A 22668-nucleotide genomic window follows, 5' to 3' on the forward strand; every position below is an offset into this window, starting at 1 on the left:
TTTTTAGGAAGAAAAAAACTCAATATATACAACCAATGAGTGTTCTCTATATACGTCATAACCTGGGGTAAGTAGTGCTTGTACACCTTATTTCTACTGCTTAAAATAATTCTGAAACTCCAAGTCTAGGATTACTTTAGAAGCTGCATAAAAAAGTCTCTTCCTTTAGCTTTATGTAATTTTGGACCCAAAAATATCAGTCAGCTCAAACAAGTTCCCCTCCTCATTCACTAGAAAGCAAATTGTGGGGAAGAAACATGCTACCACTGAAGGTTGGCAAAAGTATGAACTTCGCTGCAGAGCAAGTATAAGAAAGCATACTTCATATCCCAACCCAATGGGCCACTGGACACCCTGACTGTCCCATAGCCAAATATGAAATGTCTGTGGGAGAATCAGCTTTTAAACTCCTCATCCTGAGGCCTTTTCAAAGACTCCTTCAAAATATGACTCCCATTACCTTCCACTGTGTATGAATGGATTAGATGTGATTACATAGAATAACCTAAATTCATAAAAGAACTTGGTCCATTAACCAAACTTGCAATACCAAATATATGGATCATTCCACATTTAAATGTCATTGAAAACAGTATATCTGAATTCAACCAAATAACTAGAATGCTACCATCATTCACTACATGTCCTCCCTCTTGCTCATCAGCGTCTTCTCCTTTAGCCACTTCTTTGCTCTTTATAAAAATGGGTCTTTACTTTTTAAAAAATCAATAAATCCTTTTGAAAATTCGATGAAAACTATGGACCCTTCCCCCCAAAAAACACATACAGACACTGAAGTTTACAAAGATTCTAGGAGTGCTTAGCTCTCCTGAAGCACATCCAATTACTCTTGCAGGTGTGGACTCTGAGTTAAGTTACATTTTATAATATATCCATATTTGCACGGCTGTACCTGAGACAAGCTCTATGGACACTGTATTATTCAGTTGAATTATCTTAATGCATAAGCTCTGTTGGAGAGTCAACTTTTGTGTACACATCCTCTGTTTTAGACTACGGGGACCTCATTTGGCTCCCTATGGCATTAATTTGCTTTATAATAAATTACCCACATACTGGAAAATCAATTTGATTATAACTAACTTCCTTCAGTGGTAGAGAAAGGTGAGAAGGAAGCAAGAGAAAGGTAAGCAAAAAAAAAAAAAAAAAGGTAGTAATGGGAAACAGGTGCTCCAAAGAGGGATGTCAGTGTATCAAATAAAAGTAAGGAAATTGAAGATATACTTAATCTACTTGATGATTTTTGTGAGATTCTAATAATACTAATAATTTTAACTAACTGAGGCAAGGAAAGATAATATGAATAAGTTAAGAAAACCCACACACCTTCAACATCAAGAACAGTGGAATCTGCACAGTGTACTAGCTCCATCCTCTAGGAGCTACAGATGAAACAGACATGCAAAGAATGGGGAGAGTGGCACCACTAGGAGCAACAAACTTCCAAAGCATCGATGTCTTGAGAGTAGCTGAATTTTTATTTCCAAAGACAAATCACTCAAACTGCAACTTATAGATAAAACATTTTGGAAGAATTTCAAAGTGTATTTTTACATTAAGGAATGTAGGCTTCTCACTTCCATCTCATAGAAATAAATCTTGAAAATACTCATCAAATTCTTCTTCCCTATTTAAAAAAACACACAAATTGATTAAAATAAACAATTAGAGAAAAAATATTACTAGGTGACACACAATTAATAAAAATATTTTAATTCAACATATTTGCTGATTTTTCTACATATCAATATATTTTATGATTCAGCCATTAAATAATTCTTAGCTTCTAGATAACCAAAACTATACCCAGATTAGTTGAAATTAAAATGTTGTATATGTTAGCACCTCTCCCTAAATGTACTTATTACCTAAGATTTTACTTTGAAGTACTCTGTAAAATGTCATTTCTTCACTTTGCTTTTTTGGTTCACTTTAGAACTGCTCTGTTCATTCTCATATAAATTATAGTCTGATCAAGAAATGAATGAAAAAAACCCTATTTTAAAGAAATATATAAGTCTTACTCTTAGCAATAGGGAAAATATGCTAAGACTTCAAGTTTTTCTAAAAGAGGAGTAAAATAGTAAAAGTATCAGTAGATTATGGCTAAAACAAAGAGTAGAACTCTGAAAGGAGATATTAAATTATATTTTAATGTGTTAAAATACTATTAAAATTATAAAGTACTAAATAAAAATATTAATGCTAGGAGCTCAGAGTGGTACCGTAGAAATGACACAGGTTTTCAAGTCAGTGTTTAAGTCCTAGCTCTGTCACTTATTAGCTGCGGGAGAAAGTTACTTAACTTCTCTGGGCCAAGTATCCTTTTCTGTAAGATGGAGCACATTACAGCTCCTCGCAGAGTTGCTTTAAGGATTAAACGTATACGAAGTTGCTTTTCTTCCTTCTGGGAACTGGAATCAAACTGAATCATCAAATACAGTGTACCAGTCTCTTTAGAAAATGCTCTTTTAGATCAGAGGTTCACAATGGGACTCTATCACTTGGTTTTAAATAATTGTGACAGTGTAAAGCCATCGCAACCATGTCAAAATTGAAAAAAAAATTTACAGAATCAGATAAAGTTGATTAAGAATTATCTGCAACTTGATATTCCTCATGTTACTGTCCTGTTCCCCTAGCATGACAGAAAAATGAAGAATTTTTAAAACTGTAGTAAGAACTTAAGTAAAATGAGCTGAATCTCTGTGTAAGCTCAGATGTTCAATACGTGATCAATGTTAAGTTTTTATACAGTCACAAAGAGTTTTGGATCATAAAAGCCTTCTTAGGATTTAGTCATGCATCTTTATTGCTTTAAAAGGTGGATTGACTCTTAAGACCTATCCTGTCATTTTCAGCTGTAAAGCTTTTCAAGGGGAAGATATATTGTTGAAAGTTTAGTCAATAATTTAACTAAGATAGCGATATTTTATTTATACTAATAACTTTTTAATAATGTGATGTATAATGACCACACATGTGAGAATTCTTTGGCTAAAAAAATAAATTAAATAAAAAGGTCAAAGGTCACAGAAAAGTAATCTTGTTTTTAAAAAAACCTCTTTCAAACACACCTGGGTTCTATTACATTGAGAACATACAATTAGCAAGGTAATTTACAATCAGCTTAAATTATTAAATTATGACTGATTCAACATGTCTCTATGATGAATCAAATATGCCTAGGGACTAACAAAATGAGACTAAAATTTATTGAGCAGTTAATATATTTGTAGGTATTATACCAGTGTTACATTCTTTATTTCATTAAACTTCAGTAATAAACTCTATGCAATATGAATTATCTCATCCTCTTTTAACAGATAAAGTTCAAGTGCTGAACATCCCAGTATGTGACAAGAACTGATAACATCTCAGCCCATATCCAGACAGTTCTTCCAACTCATAGCAGAAAAAAATGCATCCAATCAGTTATTATCTTTGGGGCAAAGGGGTGATGGCAGTAAACTTTTACACCTGTATATTTCTTCAAGTAGTTCCCCTGTACAGGTTTACGATAATTAAAATACTGTGGGTAGACTGCTCTAGAAGCTAGTAAACAGCCCTTAGGGCCACAAACAATGGCTGGGAATAAACTCTGATCTTACCAGGCTAGGTGGTCCTTGGCATTACACAGACATTCATGATAAGTTTTTTCATTAACTGTTATCAAGAATGGCTGTGGTCAGAGCTTCCTAAACTGATGTAAAGGGTGTGCATTATCTATTACTATAAGAACTTACTGTGATTTTTCATCGGTCTCTGGTAGTGGGCCCTTCCAAAGTTCAGAGTCTGAGGTACTTTCTTCATCAGAGTTTCCTGTTCATTTAAGAGATTTTTTAAAAATGTGAATATTATATTTAAAACACATTTTAAACTACCCACCATTGCAATTAAATTAACTTCAGATTTAACTGCAGTTTAGTTTCAACTTTTACAGCCCTCTGGGAATTTAATTCACTCTTCCAGACCAATAAATTCTTTCTAAAAATAAATAAATAAGCTGAGATATACCAAAGAGTCTCGGCAAAAAGATCAAGGATTTAAAGTCTCAGGGAAAACTTCTCTAAGTTATACTGAGTTAAAGTAGCAATTCCAATATTAACTCTTATAAAGGAATTATCTCTTGCAATATATGTGGTTGTCTTTGATTTAGTTTCTTATTTTTAGAAAAATTTTTAAAATATATCTTTATTGATTTCAGAGAGAGGAAAGGAGAGGGAGAGAGAGAGAGAAACATCAATGATGAGAGTCATTGATCGGCTACGTCCTGCACGCCCCCTGCTGGGGATCGAGCTCGCAACCTGGGCCTGTGCCCTGACCGGGATCAAACCCCAATCGCCTGGATGCTAGGTCGATGCTCAACTGTTGAGCCACGCCTGGCCGGGCTAGTTTCTTATTTTTATTGGTCATACAAAAGACATGCAAGTTAAGATTTAAGATTTTTGTAGAAAGTATATTTACTTTAGGATCAAGACCTCAAGAACTGAACTAGTATGTAGAATCGGCTAAATTATTAAAAAGTCAGATATTTTTTAAAATTTATGTTGATTATATTAATTAAAAGAGGCCTATTTCAGCGAAAAAACAGTAATTCTTATATGTTGTTTGTTAGGAAACTTTTTCTTGAGGAAAATCTGGTAATACAGATTAGTTTAGAATGTACATAACCCTTTTGACCAGCAATGCTGTTCTTAGGAATTTAATTATTTACTTAAAATAAGCACCTCAGATATATGTACAAAGATGTTCACTATATAAATGCAAACAACCTAAATCTCCACCAATTAGGGATTAAGGATTGGTTAAAAAAAATACTATACAGCTGTTAAAAAGACCTCAGCATATCTATATGTATTATCATGGGAAAATGTCTGTTATATCAATTTTTTTAAGTTAAAGGAAGCATGCACAGTATAATCCAATTTATGGTTAAAACATTATACATATAGCTACATATAGATATATAGAAAATTATATTCGTATTATATGTATGTATATATGTATTAGAAGTTTATAAGTACCAACCAAACTATAACATGGACCTAGGATACTTTCACTTTCTACTTTAAGCATTTCCAAATTTTTGTATTTTAAACAATCATGTAATACTTTTAAAAATAAGTAAAAACAATAAAGATACTTCTATATTAAAATTATGACAAAATAGACATTTTAAATCAATCACCCTATATTAGTCAACTAAAAATTATCAAATACTAAAAACTGTATTATAAGGCAATACAATTATATGCCACAAAGTAATTACAATAGTAAATAATTCCTCTCCAATAATGCCCATTAGTCTATAAAAAGAACTGACACAAATTTGGTCTGTCAGTACAGAATGTCAATACAGAATGTCCTTTAGTTAAACACACCACAAAAATAAAACAGCACTGATTTGCCATGGTGTTCTAGTCTTTTACCTGTTGGACTTTGATTCTTAAATCAACATGTGTATCTGAACTTTGGTCCCAACTGAATCTATTCTGCCAGAAATTCTAACAAAAAATGGATCAAAAAGGGGGGGTGGATGGGACATTTCTAATGATCTACATACAAAGATGATAAAATTATAAAGCCTCTGGAACAAGACTGCCACTCAGTGACAGCCAGTGTCCCAAACTGAATATGCGAGAATAAATAAAAGTCTTCTCTTATTTTTATGAGAACAACAAAGGCACAGAAAAACTAATTAGGCCTAATAAAGTTATCACTATGGTGTAACTCTGTTAATGATGTAAGAGAACAAATCCTACAATGCCTCTGAAAGTGGACAGCTAATTTCAAAAGGCATTACAACCACCTGCTCTCATATTCCCTTCTCAAGAGTACTTCCCAGACGCCAGCTTTCCTACACCAGTTTTCTGATACCAGACAATCAAGTTTTCCTAAAATATCAAATCAGTTTAGAATAACATTATAAAATAACTCTTTGAAAGAGCACATGCTGGAAAAGTGGCCAAACATCGGTAGAGAAGAGAAGCAAATCTACAAGATTGAACTATATGACCTTTACGTTCCCTTACAACCTCATGAATCTATAATATCCTGTTTCCCTGAGGTTGACAATAACTACAAATCATTCCTGATAACTGCTATAACCTGCCAGAGGTAGGAGGGGTATTGCTAAAGAAATAACAATTAGTACAATGAGCAATACAAAATGGAACTCTTGCATCAGTGGCAAATCTATTGGCAAGTGGGGATCAGAATTTAAGTCACTGATTCTGTGTGGCAAGGGACTCATGGAGGTCTTTAATTCAACCCTTATCCAATGAATGAATCTCTTATTGCTATACCTCCAACAACAAGTAGCTGTCCAACCTACGCTTGAACACCTCACTATTTCCTGAAGCAGCACAATCCTCCATTCTTTTCTTCAGATAGTTCTAACTGACAAATTTTTCCTTAAATTAAGGCAAAACTCTGTCCTCGGGCAATTTTTGTCCACAGACTCTAGTTCTGCCAACCAGTCATGTGCTGGGGGGTGGGGTCCAAGGCAGGCCACCCCAAGATATCTCACAGTAGCATGTTGATTACTTTGATATTTTTAATTGATTTGTATTGATTTTTAGAGAGAGAGAGAAATTATTTTGAGTTAAAGTTACTTAGGAGACTGCCAGTGAAGGAACACTCTGACCTCTCTATTCCTCAAAGCAGGAGCTAAATCTCCCACTTGAAAGGTACCCTCCCTGAACCTGGAGGCCAAGAATTCCCATATCAGAGTCAAAAAACTCAGAGCCAAAGAATCTGTGTAAACAAACCTTTCCCCTCTTTTCTAATTTACTATCCAAGCTCAAATTTTGTTTAGATTCCTCATTAATGAGTACCCAAACCTTGCTTACATTCCTTTCTAATGAGCACTTTTTTTCCCCTTTTGTCCTGTCAATTTCTTCACAAAGTTATTGTTTCTCTGCCTAAAAACTATAAAGGGCAACTGGTTTGATCATTTCTTTGAGCCTCATTTTACGAACATCATATTATGACCTCTCATGTGCATACATTAAATTCGTTTTTCTCCTGTTAATCTAATCTCATGTCAATTTTATTAGTCCAGCCATTAAGAACTTAAGAAGGGTCTGGGGGTGGGGGTAATTCTCCCCTTTCGCCGACACACCAAAAATAAGCCTCCCACATAGTAGTGGTCTTGCAAATATCTAATTTCCATGTCTACCTCCTTACCCCTTCCTCTTTCTCCAAGCAGCTCCATGACACAATTTCCAGTTGTGTCAACACTGTGGTTGTTCTATTCCTGACCCGGTTCCATGTCCCCTTAGAATGTGATGCAAACTGCACACAATTTCCCTTACGTGCTTTGAATAATAAAAGCAGGTCTATCACCTTGATTTTTCTGGATATTATATGATACCAAATACCTTGGCCTACTGAAGAAGTGGCCAGTTTCCAATCATGACAACAAACCAACAGACCAGACTTTTACAGATTTAATTTTTGATCTGACCAATTTCAGAGAACAAATACAGAATATGTTGACTGTGATAGTTTTCTCTTGATATAACAACTACAGCTACAGGTTATCAAGGACTTACTTTGTATCAGACACATGCGTTACCCATGTTATTTCATTAGACTGATAATAATCCAACAAAGACTCTTTATACCCATTTTTATAGATAGAACTGAGACACAGACAGAACATATCATTTAATGTGGATTTGGATAATGTATCTGCCAAAATATATAGAGTGGACTTACATTTGATTCACTGATGAACGGTTATTAATATTATAGGTAAAAGGTCATAGACTTATAAACCTGTGTTTAATCCCAGCTCTGCCATTAACCTACTACTTGATCATAGGCAATTTATATACAGGTACCCATTGTTTTATTGTGCCTTGCTTTACTGCACTTCGCAGATGTTGCACTTTTTCACAAACTGAAGGCAAGACTCTCACCAGCAAAAAGATTACAACTCACTTTATTGTAATATTTGATTTACTGTGGTGGTCTGAAACCAAACCTGCAATATTTCTGAGGTATGCCTGTAAATTCTCTGGGTCTCAGTTCTCTAGTCTGCAAAGTGGGATATTAAATGCCTATAATTAATTTTAAATGAGATAATACAACTAAACCACTTGCCACTGTGGTCAATCAACAAATGCAAGTAGACAATCAACAAATGCAAGTTAAAATTCTTTTCCCCCACAGAAATTAGGTTTTTCTTTATGGATTTGGTTTTAATAATCCTTATGTCAAATGAGGATAAAAGGGTAACTGAATATTATCCAAATGTAAATGAAGGCTAGAACTAGCACAACTTGAGTTCTGAAATTGCCAAGACCATCTAAGATGGATCACTGGCCACACATGAGAAGATATCTGGGTTTGGCATACTATCCATAGAAAGGTACATATTTCCTACTCATTATGGTAAATGGCTTCCTGATTGCAAAATGGATAGCAGGGCACCTTGAAGTGGATAATCTATTTTCTTCAAGAACGAAACTAAGCTAGAGGTTCTTCATGTTGGGTACAATATTCTCTCTCCAGTACTAGAAGTTTGACCTAACTGAGAGGTAAAGAGACTTATGGCTATTTCCGGGAGATGGGGGAGGATCGGGAGGGCTAGAGAGGAGACTGTGGGAGGGAGAAAGAAGAGTGAATGAAAGAATGAAAATAAGTCAGTCTAGACCTTTTGGAATTGGAAAAGGACAATATTTTTTCTACATTAAATAGGCCTTCACACCTCTCACTGCAGTGCACTTTTGGAAATGGATAAAAACTAAAGTAAAATTTCCCACTTTAACCTGTGTATGTGTTTTGAAAATATACATACTTACTACTTTATCCCAGATAGCATGTCTATCAGTCTCGTGCCTGACTACATTCTAGAAACTGTTATTATACTTTACCCAGTTTTTCTATTTTTCTCAATGCAAAATTTCTGATTATTAAACACTTAAAAATTCTCCTTAAGAATTATACTATCCCTGGCCAGTGTGGCTCAGTTGGTTGGAGTGTCGTCCCATACACCAGGAGGTGGCAAGTTTGATTCCCTGTCAGGGCACATACCCAGGTTGTGGGAGGTGGCCAATCAATGCTTCTCTTTCTCTTTCTCCCCCTACCCCTTTTCTAAAAAATGAATTTTTTAAAAAAGCATCAGATCTACCAGTTTAAAAACATAACTACCTGGGAATTACATATTTTTTTAAAAGAATTATACTAAAATGGTGATAATATTTATGTTTGAGTGGTGGGATTTGGAATAATTACTAAATTTTTCTAAAGTTTGCCACAGTAAACACATATTACTTTAAAAGCAGAAAAAATTTAATTCTTAAGTTTATAAAGTTCCAAATAAGCCTAGAAGTCTTAAATTTCTGAATTTCTATAAAGTAAGTCCAGATATTATACAACTAGATATGCTATTGATTTACACTTTATTGTTAGGCCCTATGCCTACTGCAAAGTCTTTAAGAAATTCAACAGTTTTACTGTTGACATGCAAGGGTACTGTTTGTTGTATCACAAATGGATGTCCTCTTTTAAGAACCCACAGAAGGTTCTGTTCTAAAAACCCTACCTGGAAAAAGCTAAGCACCCTTCGAGTTCTCCTTATCATCATATGGGTATAATTAACCATTCTACTGGTGGTTTTCTACTTTGGTTTGGTTATTAGGAAGAACAATAACACATCTGTGATCTACCTTTGCAATTATGCAGGACATTTTGGTAAACATTTTTCTATATTAATTTTACCTCTAGCTTTATTTTGCTATTCTATCTTATTTTTCTGATGTCACCTTTAAAAAAATCTCATGTATGTATTTTTGTAAGTCATTGTGAATATTTTTTGGAATATTGCAGAGGAAAAATAATAAAATTTGTAGCATACATTCAATAAAATCCAATCTGGTTTGATCAAATCTTGGGAAAACCAAAGGACTTATTAAAAAACTAACCACTAGCAACCATTTGCTTTCCATGCACAAACCACACACTTCATTTGATCAATCAAAATCAACCAAGTGACAGAGATAACTCACTCCCATGCAATATAAGCAACATTTCTTAAATCTTAATCTACTCCCCAAATCTCATTCCAATCCAACTCCATCCCTTTGCTTCTTTTCCTTCATATTCCATAATGTAAAACTGAAATGTGTATCCGTTATATTCACAGAGAAAATATTTTATGCTCTTCTATACTTAAAATAAGAAACTTTTAACTGTTCTAAATTGGGGAAGAAATCATATACATTTGGTCTTTTTTCTATGATTTTCTCACACAGTACAAAAACAAAAAAATAGCTTACATCACAGTAGGTCACAATTCATGGGAAACCCAAATTGCAAATAACTTGAATCTACATATTTTTATTAAACAAAGAGATACTTAATACTTACTGTTTATAGAATCTTCTGATTTCTTTGAGGATGAATGTCCTGAAAGGAAACAGCACTGCTTTGTTAAAAATCATCTTGCAGTGGTGCTACAGCTGCAGCTATAACTAGAATTATTTCCAATAGTCTATAGTCTTACAGAAAAGCACTTCACAGTTTTCTAATCTTTCACGTTCCTTAGACTTATCTCCCTAATAAAAATGTGAGGTTCTTTGCAGGGATTGTTTATGCCTTCGTATGGACTGGAATATCTAGCACAAAGCTTAAAAAATAATGAGCACCTGTAAAAAAATCTTATGTTACTAAAAAAAAAAAAAAAAAAAAAAAAAAAAATCAACCCATAGATTACAATAGAACCAATACTTTGTATATACAGATGTTCAACATCTGAAAGCCATTTACAAATAAATACTCATTTTTCACACTACTTTTTCAAAGATCATATACAGGTAAGTAAGAATTAGTTCTCAGTAACTGAAAATTACACATATGATTATGTCATAAAACTAAAAAATTCAGTTCTATAATGGTTATCCAGTGATTTTTTCCAAAGGAGAAGTACAGTGTGCTACTGAAATGTGTAACAAGGACCTAACATTGCCTGCAAGAGTGGGGTGAAGGGTGTCAGGACAGGCCTTTCAAAGGAACTGAGCTTGGGAATGGGGTGGTGGTGGTGGGAGTGGTAAGAGGCTGAAGTTTCTATCAAGACAGTCTACCTAAGTAACTTGTTCTGCTGACACCTGCCAAAGCAGACTGGTCCTCAGAGTGAAGCTATTGATCTTTCTTACACTCCCCTCCATTCATTCAGCCAGCTAGCTATACAAACATCCAAACATCTACCTATTTAACATTTTATGTGATTGTAACCTGAAGCTATGGTAATAGATGGGATCACACGGGAAGAAGAGAGAGAGAAGGGATGTTTTATAATGGCCTATGCAACTCCAACATCTAAGCATAAGACTGAGGAGGAACTGGAGTTAATAAAAGGTGAGGAGAGAGGCCAGAGAGGAAGAAAATCAAGAAAGTAGATTGTTTTGAGGAGTGTCAACAGTCCAAATGCAGTTGAGATACTAAGCATTTATTAATTCCTATTCAAGTCTGGGCCAAATTACAGTGGTCTGGCAAGAGAGTATCATATCAGATCAATCTAGTTCCAGATGGTTCCATATGAGATATTAAAGAATTCCACACAATTTTCCTATAAGTTTGCTAAAACGTTGTCATTTTCTACTTTACACCATGTAAGTTGAAAAAAATAACTATATCCTATACTCACTGTTATCAAAGATGCTCTGAATAAAGAATAAGAAAAAAAGGTTTCAATTCCACTCTGCTTTGGTTTTCTTGCTCTGAAACTGCCTGAAATAATCTTCAAAGTCTTTCATGTTCTCATTCTTTATTACTTATGCCTAACATGTGCCAATGGGTGCTGGGGATATATCAATGAACATAGCAGACAGAATCCCTGCCTTCCTTGGGCTTTTACCTAATTGTCATGGGTAACGAATATTAAGTTCTAGGGCTGTGACCATTATAAATGGGAGTTCTAATTTAGACCCATGGTCAGGGATGGAGTCAGAAAAGGATTCCTGAGGAAGTGACATTTAAGGTTGGACTTGAAGGATGAGTTAGGATGGGACTGGGGGTTTTAGGAAGAGAGGAAATAGTATCTATGTAGTCCCTCCATTAAAAGAAGTTTGGAATTTCCATTAACTGAAAGGCTCTATGGGTAAAGTATGAAAGTGAGGTAGAGAGTGGTGAGAAACAAGCCTTGCATACCAGACTATACAGAGCCTTTGGGCTTTGTCCAGGATTATGGTTGTTATCCTAAGAACAAGATATCATTGCTTTATGGCAAACAGCTTAAGGGGAGGGAAGGTAGGAAGTCAAGGCAGTAAAGAAACCAGTAAGAAGAACAGAACAGTAGCCTAGATGAGAAAACATGGTAGTCTGAACTAGGATGGAGAGAACTTGAGAAATATATACGCTGGGGATAAAACCAATAGAATTTGGTGACAAGTTAAACGTAAATAGTGAGAAAAAAGTAGGCATCAAGGATAATGCCCAGATTTCTGATATTACTATTTAGGTTAACAGAGGCATCTGTCATCTACAGAAATATGGAACACTAAAGAAAAAATATTTATAAGGAAGATCACATGCATATGTATGTATAATCTGAGGAGTCGAACCCATCCCTGATCCCAAGTATCCAGCTACCTAATTATTGTATGGAACAAATTTTTATAAGGGGTTAGTTCTTCTTTAATTTGGAATATGCAGTGATTAACATATCATACTATGATATGAGTGCAGCAATATTATATAATACAATAATGAATGCAACAAAATTTTCAAATATTTTACTAGCACACAAAGGTAAATAACAAATTTTAAAAACTCAAATGAGATTTTCATATTAATTAATTAAAATTTATTTTGGAGTTAATGATTAAGATAGAGACAAAAAGGCATTCTGCTTCGAATACCATTTCTCAATAAACAATAGAATAATAGTATTTTCTGCTCACCATCTATCAATTTTACCAGGTCAAAAACTTGGTGATACTATGTGCTTAAATATAGGGTGTCCCAAAGAAGTGTATATACACACTTTGAGTAATTATAAAGGCACTGTTTATTAAAATACATTTCATTTTCTAAATTGAGTTATCAGCTGTTAAAGTGTATATACATTTTTTTGGGACACCCTGTATAAGATGATATGGAAGAAGAAAAAGAACATGCATGTAAGAATCTAACTAAAGATCTTCACAGCTGGAGCAAGGGAGCCCTCTCCTGTCCAAGTATTATATTAACATTGGACTGGAACTAATTCGAACTACCATTACCTACCTAATTTAAGTTGAATTCACTGTAAATTATAGCCAATCTGACTCTATTAGGGACTGAAAAAGCAACTAGTAGTAACCTTCATAATAAGCTAATTATGTGGCAAGTACTAAGCAAACTGCTTACACGTATTATCTCATTTCAACTTCTGAACAATTCTGAGCTAGGTACTATTATTGTGACCATTTACACACGAAGAAACGAAGGCTTAGAAAGCATAAGAACTGTCGAGGAAGAAGTGGCTGACTAATGAATCTGAATTTAATAATTATTTACTTAGTGTATGTGCACAGCACCATGCTAGGTTCTGATGACACATTATATCAATCTCTATCATTTCAAGGTCATAAGCTAGTGAAAAAATTACAGACCATAACTGAAATCACAGTGTTATAATTTTACACTGACTTATAGATTATGTATTGTTTTACAGTGTTCAAAGTGCCTTTCACGTTATTTGATTCTCCACAATAAGCTCAAGCAGTACAGAGGCCAGGTATTCACATCACCCCTACTTACATAAGGAAAGTAAAACTCAAGTTCAGTAACTTGCTCGTTACTTATAGTGAATCAGACTTAAATTAGGTAGGTAATGGCAGATTGAATTCGTTCCAGTCCAATGTTAAGTTCAGTAACTTGTTCAAGGTAAGAAGTCTTTAAGTGACAAATCCAGGAATTAGAAGGCTATTTGCAAAATATTATATCATTTGCCAAAAATGAATCAAAACCAACCTTGTTCTTGAAACTCCTGTAAGTTACTGTAAATTCGTATCTAAATTCTCCACCGCATTCACCAATTACATCTACATTTGAAACATACGGAAGATTACACTCCATGTTCAGAAATGTGAGTATATATTGTATCCTGATTCCACTTTACCTTTGTCCCTGTTCTTAGAGGTCTCTTCTGTAGAAGATAATCTGGATTTCTTATAGGATGACTCTTTACAATGTTTTTTTATTTTGTCCTTCCCTTTTTTGGGCTTGACTTCTTTTCTCCTTTATGTTGAACAATATAAAATTAAAGTTAACTTTTTCAATAGACCTTTACAAAAATTAAAACCAATGAGTAAAAAAAATAAAATCAGTTAAAGCACTTATTTTTACAATGTAATTTACATAATAAGAAACCCTTAAATGAGACTGTAAATATTTTAGGTTAGTATATATTTAAGACAATTCTGTAAGATAATGAAGCCTGAAAATTGAGACAAAAATTATTTTTTATAAGTTCTTCACACAAACCTAATGAACATAAATCATAGTTTTATTTACTTCCTTCTTTTTATATTCTATTATTTAGCCATTTAAAAGAAAATTACAAAACAAATCTCACCTCCCTCCAAATAATTCAGATCTACCTATACTTTGAAAAACACATACAACAAAAAGAAACCACTGTGATAGTTCTACACCACCAAAAAATAGGAAATTCTTGTCAAGAATAAAAGAATAGCCCGGCCAGGCGTGGCTCAGCGGTTGAGCATCGACCTAGGATCCAGGCGATCGGGGTTCGATTCCCAGTCAAGGCTCATGCCCGGGTTGCAGGCTCAATTCCCAGTAGGGGACATGCAGAAGGCAAACAATCAATGACTCTCTCATCATTGATGTTTCTATCTCTCTCTCGCCCTCTTCTTTCCTCTCTCTGAAATCAATAAAGATATATTAAAAAAAAAAAAAAAAAAAAAAGGCAAAAGAATAAAAGAATATACAGGATGGGGCAAAAGTAGGTTTACAGTTGTTTGTATGGAAAATAATATAATAATAATAATACAAGAATAAACACTGTCTCATGAACTCACAAATATAAGCCTACTTTTGCCCCACCCTTTTGTAAAACTATTACAGAGTGAGGGTGGAAGGACTTATTGTTAACTCACGTCTACTTTAGACCATTTATCCTTTTACTGCTATAGTTTTATCTCTTCTAGGCCAGGTTTACAAGGTTGTCAGTACCATGGCTGGCAAGCAATAGACTTTAATTGGTTAAGAAAAGAAATACTTAATAGGAAAAGGTGATAATGCTGAAACTCAGAGAAGGAAGACGAAAAGGTAACAGAGAAGATTACTTTTAAGAAACTTATTAGACTTTCCAAAAATTAAGGTTCTTATGCTAAATGCTGTAATACTATTTAAGACAGTAACCATTTTTTACCTCTCATAAGAATCACTACAAGTTTGAAAGGAAGCCTGAAACTCAAGGTGAAATAAACACCTTTGATATTACTCAGTATCATTGATATAGAGGGAAAATAATGGCTTAGGCTATTCAAGTAATCTAAAAATTCTGCTAATTTAAAATTTTTAAAAATTATTATTTAATATTTATTTTTAATATTTAGTAGCTAAAATATTAGATTGGGCACATTTATATAGCTGATTTTAAAATTACTATATTAACTTAGACTAAGGTGCAGAATCTTACTCTTAGATTTTCAACTGTTATTCAGAACAGGAAACCTGACACCACTCTCCTGACAGATCACACAGATTTTGTCTGAACATCTTCCATGCCAGGGATTCCACTATGTGTGACTTACCATAGGCCAGGCACTGTGTCAAGCACTTTACATGCACTTTCATTTAATACCCACAATAACCTCAGTATCCTCATTTTTAGAGATGATAAAATTGAGTCTTACAGAGGTTAAGTAGCTTGCTCAAGAAGATGACCAGTAAGTAGAATAGCCAAGAGGAATACACAGGGGTCCGATTTCAAAGCCCATGATCTTATATATACTGCATGTTGCAGAACACCAATACCCCTCCCAAACTTAATATGCAGACATATTCTAGCTCATTCTATAGGAGCCTTATTTTAACAGAGAAGTATATAATCCTTTGCTATGAATGACAAACTCCAATTAAAGCACTGTTTAAATGAGACACAAGAATCACATTATGAAGAACTACTTTATAATAAAGGTCTAAGAATATTACAGTATCTGAACATTGACTCCAAACTAAAAATCCTAGAATCTATCTACCACCCTGCACAGGCCTTCACATTTTAAAACTGCTTGGCTAGAGTAAGGCACGGTGCACTTCCAGTTCCCTTGTTTATGTGGTCATAAAGTGATGCCGGATATTCCACATAATCAACTAATTAAACCATCAACCACTCAAGTCTACATTTAGACATCCCATGCAGGTAAGTGACTATGTTCAAGATTACTAAACATTAACAATAGCATTTTAAAAGATATTACCTGTGATGAAAATTTAGTTTAAAGGAACATTCTTGGCATAATCCTAAAAAAAATAAAAATAAAAAGTCATACTGCTGAATATAAATCACTGCACTGCTACTCTACCTTTAGTATCATAAATTCTCATTTTTCCTTATATTCTTTTACAATAAAAGAGGAAACAATCTGAAAAAACAATCCAATTCTCTCCACCTCAAATGCATGTATAATAATAATATAAGAATGCTTGAGGAATTGAAATTCTAACATTACTTTAGAAAATGTGCTGTTGACTTATTTTAAAAGCAACAGGCAGCATTAATGTGCATCTCACATCAAAGATATCTAATAACAATAGTGTGGGTACAGCCATTTCCTCTGAAGAGCTCCAGGGGTTTTCAAATGGAAGAGGGCTTTTCAAGAAGTCCCACAGTTGTGGCCTCTTCTTTTGCCTTAATCTCAGTTCACTCTAGTTGACTTTTCCTCATGAGCAAGCACTTCCAGGAGGAACTCAGAAACCAGTCTGCACTGGTGTGCGTTAAGTAGTATACGAGGAAATTCATGACTTCTGGAATAGGCAGAACACTCTGAGGGCACATTTACTTAGGACCTAGAGAAGGCTGTTAATATGATGGAGAAAAGACGCTGACATAATTCCAGTTTAGGGGGAAAAAAAAGAATGAATGACAGATTCTAAAACATGCGTACTAAGAGAAACTACTAAATTCTGCAGTATAACCCTAAGCTTTTAAGATAGATATCAAGAACAATTATACCCTCCTAAAACTTTTTTTTATTGACACAAAGAGAGTATATTTATTTATTATCCCCACCACAACAATATGGCTATCAGCTAAGGTGAGACTGTACATTGCCTTTTCTGATACGATACATCTTACTCTGCACTGGTAACATTCTCAAGTTAATGAGAAGAGGTCTTCACTTTACAAATGGCATTACTTTTGACATTACAACTGTTTCACCTAAAGGTCACCATAATGCTGAGAATATAAAAATTTTGGGCTCAAACTCTGTTTGAAACTTTGGGAAGCTCTGGGAAAAAGAGCACTTACAGGAAGACACATTAAAAATTTTGAATTGGCCCGGCCGGGAGTGGCTCAGCGGTTGAGCATCGACCTAGGATCCAGGAGAACAGGGTTTGATTCCTGGTCGGGGCACATGCCCGGGTTGCGGGTTAGGCCACCGAACAATGACTCTCTCATCATTGATGTTTCTATCTCTCTCTCTCCCCCTCCTTTCCTCTCTCTAAAATCAATAAAGATATGTTTAAGTAAATAAATAAATAAAAATAAAAATTTTGAATTGAATCTTAGTCTATATATTTTAAAATCTAAATTATTAAACTTTGAAGAAGTCAATCATATCCCACCTAGAGTCAACTTACTTAACTTACTTAATTTAACAAGTGCATTTCTCTTTTCACCATGCTCAATATAACCAAAGTTAACTTCCCAACTCTTTAAGTTGTCTTTTTCATCACAATATTTATTTCCACAGGAAAACTGGCCTGCAAAAAAGGAATGAATTATTAGCTATGGTAGATGGTGACAATATTCTATGTAATCTGGCATTATCACTGAAATTTACTCTTAATATACATAAATTCTTAGTTCTATAAAGTCAGCATTAATAAACAACTGACCACAATAATTGTAATATGCTCAACAAATATGTATACAAGGATTAATTTAAAGAACTGAATGAACTATTCAAAAAAAAAATCAGTCACAGCCCTGGCCAGTATGGCTCAGTTGGTTGGAGCATCATCACATGCATCAAAAGGTGGTGGCTTCAATTCCTAGTCAGGGCACATACCCAAGTTACAGGTTCGATCCCCGGTCGGGGCATGTGCAGGGGGCAACTAACTGATGTTTTTCTCTCTTTCTCTTTCTCTCACTCTCTATCTCTATCTCTGAAATCAATTAAAAAAATTTTGATTAAAAAAAATCAGTCACAGAATTTTTGCTCAACAGATAGATCGACTGTTTATATTCACCTACAGAGTTTTAGTGACACTCCGTTAGAGAATCTTATTCTTGGAAAATGGTAATACTAAAAGAGTGCACTCACAAATACCCTAAAAGAATAAATATGTTTTTCAAAGTACATGAACATACATTTGGGTGAATCCTTTTCAATATTTAATAATAATATTAAAATTGATATTTTTAAGTATTAACATAATGACATTTATTTTAAGTATCAGCATAAAATGGCATTTAGAGCACATTTTAAAATGCTAGCACTTTGAGTGAAACAAACCCCATGCTCTAAATTTTAGAATCACTTAACACTAAAATCAATACCACATTATCATGTCCATTGTACATTAAAACCTTCTGCAAAAAAGGACTAATACTGATGATCCAAGAGGGGGAAAAAAGGAACTCAAAAATTATTAACTTTCACAGACAAAAACAAGATCAAACTTTTATTTGTACAAACAAAAAATTTGTATCTCAATAATTTGCACAAACAGGAATCTGAACTTTTCATATAAATGAAATTATCAAAATGAATTTTGAAAATGATCAGTCCAGCCCGGCCAGGCGTGGCTCAGCGGTTGAGGGTCGACCCAGGATCCAGGTGATCGGGGTTCGATTCCCAGTCAGGGCACATGCCCAGAATGTGAGCTCAATCCCCAGCAAGGGGCATGCAGGAGGCAGCCGATCAGTGACTCTCTCATCACTGATGCTTCTATCTCTCTATCCTTCTCCTTTCTCTCTATGAAATCAATAAAGATATATTTTTAAAAAAAAGAAAAAGAAAATGATCAGTCCAAAAGGCTGATAACTTTTCTAAACTGGCATTTTTTACTGATTCCCAAGGAATGCATTATTCACTCAGTACATGTTCAGTAATGGCTCTATTGTTAAAACAGCAACAAAACTGTAACTTTATAAATCACAACAAAAGCGTTCTCTCCCCTTCCCAACTAATCCTTTCTTCAGTTACATGAATTTAGAGAACGTCCATCAATTTTTTAAAAAGCAGCGTTACTTCCATCATCTGAAAATTCCATTCAATAAAAGTACAAAATTTTAAAACTGTGACAGACATTTCAATATATCTCATTGTTTTAGGTAAAAACAAACTAAAATGTAATCTCAAGAAAAGTTTAAAAAGCTTTAACTTTATTATTTTTCCTTCTCCTCCAAAGTAGCTTCAGGGCTGATATTTATTATCGAAAGAAAAAAATTCCTGTTTAATTGCATATCCAACTTCACACCTGACACAGACATTTAACTTATAGAAGATGTATATGAACCACAGTGATGGCATAAATGCTTACTCATTTTTAAATGTAACCTTTATCTTCAGTTATAAATTTTTAAGTTGTTAATTTAAAATTATTTCCTAAATGCTCCTCTGTAGTTTTCAGAGTGCTAACATTAATTTTTTATTGCAATTAAAAATGCAATTATTGAGCCCTGGCTGGTGTGGCTCAGCAGTTAAAGCACCAGCCCAAACACCAAAGGGTCATAGGTTTAATTTCTGGTCAAGGGCACACACCTTGGTTGCAGGTTTGATCCCCAGCCCTGATTGGGGTGTGTGCAGGAGGCAACAAATCAATGTGTCTCTCTTACACTGATGTTTCTCTCTCTCTCTCCCTACTCCCTCTCCTTCTCTCCCTCTCACTCTCTCTAAAAAGCAATGGGGGAAAAATATATCCTTGCGTGAGGATTAACAACAAAAAAGCAATGATCAATAAAGAGAATTCTATAGCATGAGAGAGTACAGAGATATTAAGTATTCAGAGAAATTTTATGAATAGATTACAATAATGCATAGTAAAAGCATTTGCTGATTGCCTACCGAATGTCTGGTCTTTTGCTGTAAGAGTAAATATTTGGGCTCAATCTCAGTGACTCCCCAGAAGAAGGAGTAGCCTGTCTAAAAATTCTATTAGGTTCAATATGATATTTAATTTCTACTTTCAAAATGTGGATTTGACTGGAACACAGTAATGCCAACTCATTATTCCAAAAATTGATAGAGAAAAATTCAAGTATTCACCAGTTGATAACTAACTTGCTATGAAATCTTTAACTCTAAACATTTTCTATTTATCAATTGAATGTTCTAAAAGTAAAAATTCTAAAGGTAAAAATCTAAAGCATTATATTATTTTGACCTCTGCTAGTAATACATCATGAGTATACTTTCTCTAATTTTACTTTATAGATAATCATTCACTGTATACATTAGAAATAATCTTACCCAATGACTTCAATTCAATAATATAACAAAATAACCTTATCCTATTATAAAGTTTTAAAAAAAAAGAATTACCTTTTCCTGAAATTACTTCTTTTTCTACTCTCCACCTAAATCCAAACTGACAAGAAAAAAATTACAATAATGCCAGAGTAAATTTAAACATTATTTAAATTGTATATAAATCCAAACATGGGGCCAACATTTGACACAATGACATTTATCAACCTAAATATAAACCTAATTCCCATTATCATAGCTTTTTCTCTCCTTACAGGATACATCTGAACAATTACCAACTTATCCGTTAAGGAGCATTCTTCTTTATTTTTAAAAGTTATAGGTTCCAGGCCACAAGATATCTAAATTAATGAAAAAATACATATATATCCTATGACACTAACAGAAAAAGAGGTTATGTACAGTAAAGAGGCAGTATACTATAGTGCAAGAGTGTGCAGCCTTTGGAGTCAGACTGTTTGGGTTTACTTCTTAGCTCTACCACTTAGCAGCTATGTAATAGTGGACAAGTTATTTAATCTAGTTGATCCTGTCTCCTCATATGTAAAGTAGGAGTAATACAAGTACCTACCTCTTTGGGTTAAGAGGTTTAAATGGGATAATACATATAAAGTATTTAGAATAGGACCTGGTACATACTATACCACAAGTTAGCACACTGTGGCCCATAGGCCTGCTGCCTATTTTTATCAAGTTCTACCAAAACACAACCACACCCATTTGTTCATCTGTGGCTTTTCCCACAACAGCAGCATAGTCATGAACAGGAAAGAGTAATGTTATCAGTCTGTAGCCCTAAAGCAGGACTATCCTACAGATGCCTAAATACAACTTTGTTTTTTGGCTAAAAATGATTTTTCTCCACTGCCTTTTAAGATCTTTCACATCCATTTGCTAATTTACCATAATTCTAGTTAATGGTGTAGTTTTCTATTCAGTTTACTTTTATAATTGCTAAAAGCTCAGCTCCAGAATCACACAGACCCAAAGGAAGCTCTACCATTCCTTAACTAGCTCTGTAACCTTGGGAAAGTTATTTAACTTCTCAGTCTATTTCCTTATTATAAGAATCCTAATCTCATAGGTTGTTGTGTTAAGAGAAACAATTCAGATGAAGTGTTCAGTGCTTGGTTAACTTTGTTATTTTTATTTTTTTAAATAATCTATTACTTGAATTAGGTAATTTTGTATTCTAAATGCAAATGAGGGTACAAGCCCAGCTGGTGTGGCTCAGTGGTTGAGCATCAACCTAGGAACCAGGAGATCAAGGTTCGATTCCTGGTCAGGGCACATGCCAGAGTTGCAGGCTCGATCCCTAGCAAGGGGAGTGCAGGAGGCAAGCTAATCAATAACTCTCTCATCATTGATGTTTCTATCTTTCTCTCTCCCTCTCCCTTCCTCTCTCTGAAATCAATAAAGATATATTTAAAACAAAATAAAAAATGAGTGCACCAAATATTTCAAAATATTCTAATTAAAACCCAAAGAAAATAGTACCTTCCCAGTTTAAGAAAAAAGAAATAAAAAATTCAAAATAACTGTTTGTTTTTAAACCAATACATGTCTGTGAGGATTGCTTTCCATCCAGCATATACTGGGATGTCTACTGAAGCACAGTCAAATGTGTAACAAAATAGTTTCCAAACTTTTTCTTCCATTCATTACTCTATTCAACAAATAATTATTAAGCAACTACTTGCTGGGCTTAGCATTCTGCTGAGGATAAAAAGTGATTATTAAAATAGTGTCTGTCACCATGAAGTATATCTTATGGGGAGATAAGAAATGTTACAAACAACTGCCATATTTCCTCCTATTAAAGATTACATAGAGGTTTTGCCTCAGTATGTTTTTATATTCTTTCCTGAAGATATAAATTTTCCTATTGATACATTGGATTAAACACTGGAGTTACTCAGGGCTTGGTGCTAAGCATCATCTTCTCACTGTACCTTCTAGCACAAAG

General features: G+C 34.2%; 1 protein-coding gene across 2 annotated transcripts in view; it reads right to left on the bottom strand.

The window, feature by feature from the left end:
- Window positions 1-1478: 1478 nt before the first annotated feature.
- LOC107543326 (protein FRA10AC1) overlaps window positions 1479-22668 on the bottom strand; it is a 32122-nt gene continuing 10932 nt past the window's right edge. Inside the window, exons 8-14 of one of the 2 annotated variants that reach the window (XM_087824455.1) lie at window positions 20757-20802; window positions 17848-17970; window positions 16464-16506; window positions 14135-14253; window positions 10402-10440; window positions 3768-3843; window positions 1479-1648 (exon numbers count right to left, since the gene is read on the bottom strand). In XM_087824455.1, coding sequence (XP_087680581.1) covers window positions 1606-1648; window positions 3768-3843; window positions 10402-10440; window positions 14135-14253; window positions 16464-16506; window positions 17848-17970; window positions 20757-20802 — 489 coding nt within the window. In that variant the 3' untranslated portion in view covers window positions 1479-1605. The remainder of the gene's footprint in view (window positions 1649-3767; window positions 3844-10401; window positions 10441-14134; window positions 14254-16463; window positions 16507-17847; window positions 17971-20756; window positions 20803-22668) is intronic. The other variant, XM_016220802.2, reaches the window with a different exon arrangement.

The sequence above is a fragment of the Miniopterus natalensis genome, chromosome 14 (genome assembly GCF_054644295.1).
Source record: "Miniopterus natalensis isolate mMinNat1 chromosome 14, mMinNat1.hap1, whole genome shotgun sequence".
Classification (NCBI taxonomy): Eukaryota; Metazoa; Chordata; class Mammalia; order Chiroptera; family Miniopteridae; genus Miniopterus; species Miniopterus natalensis.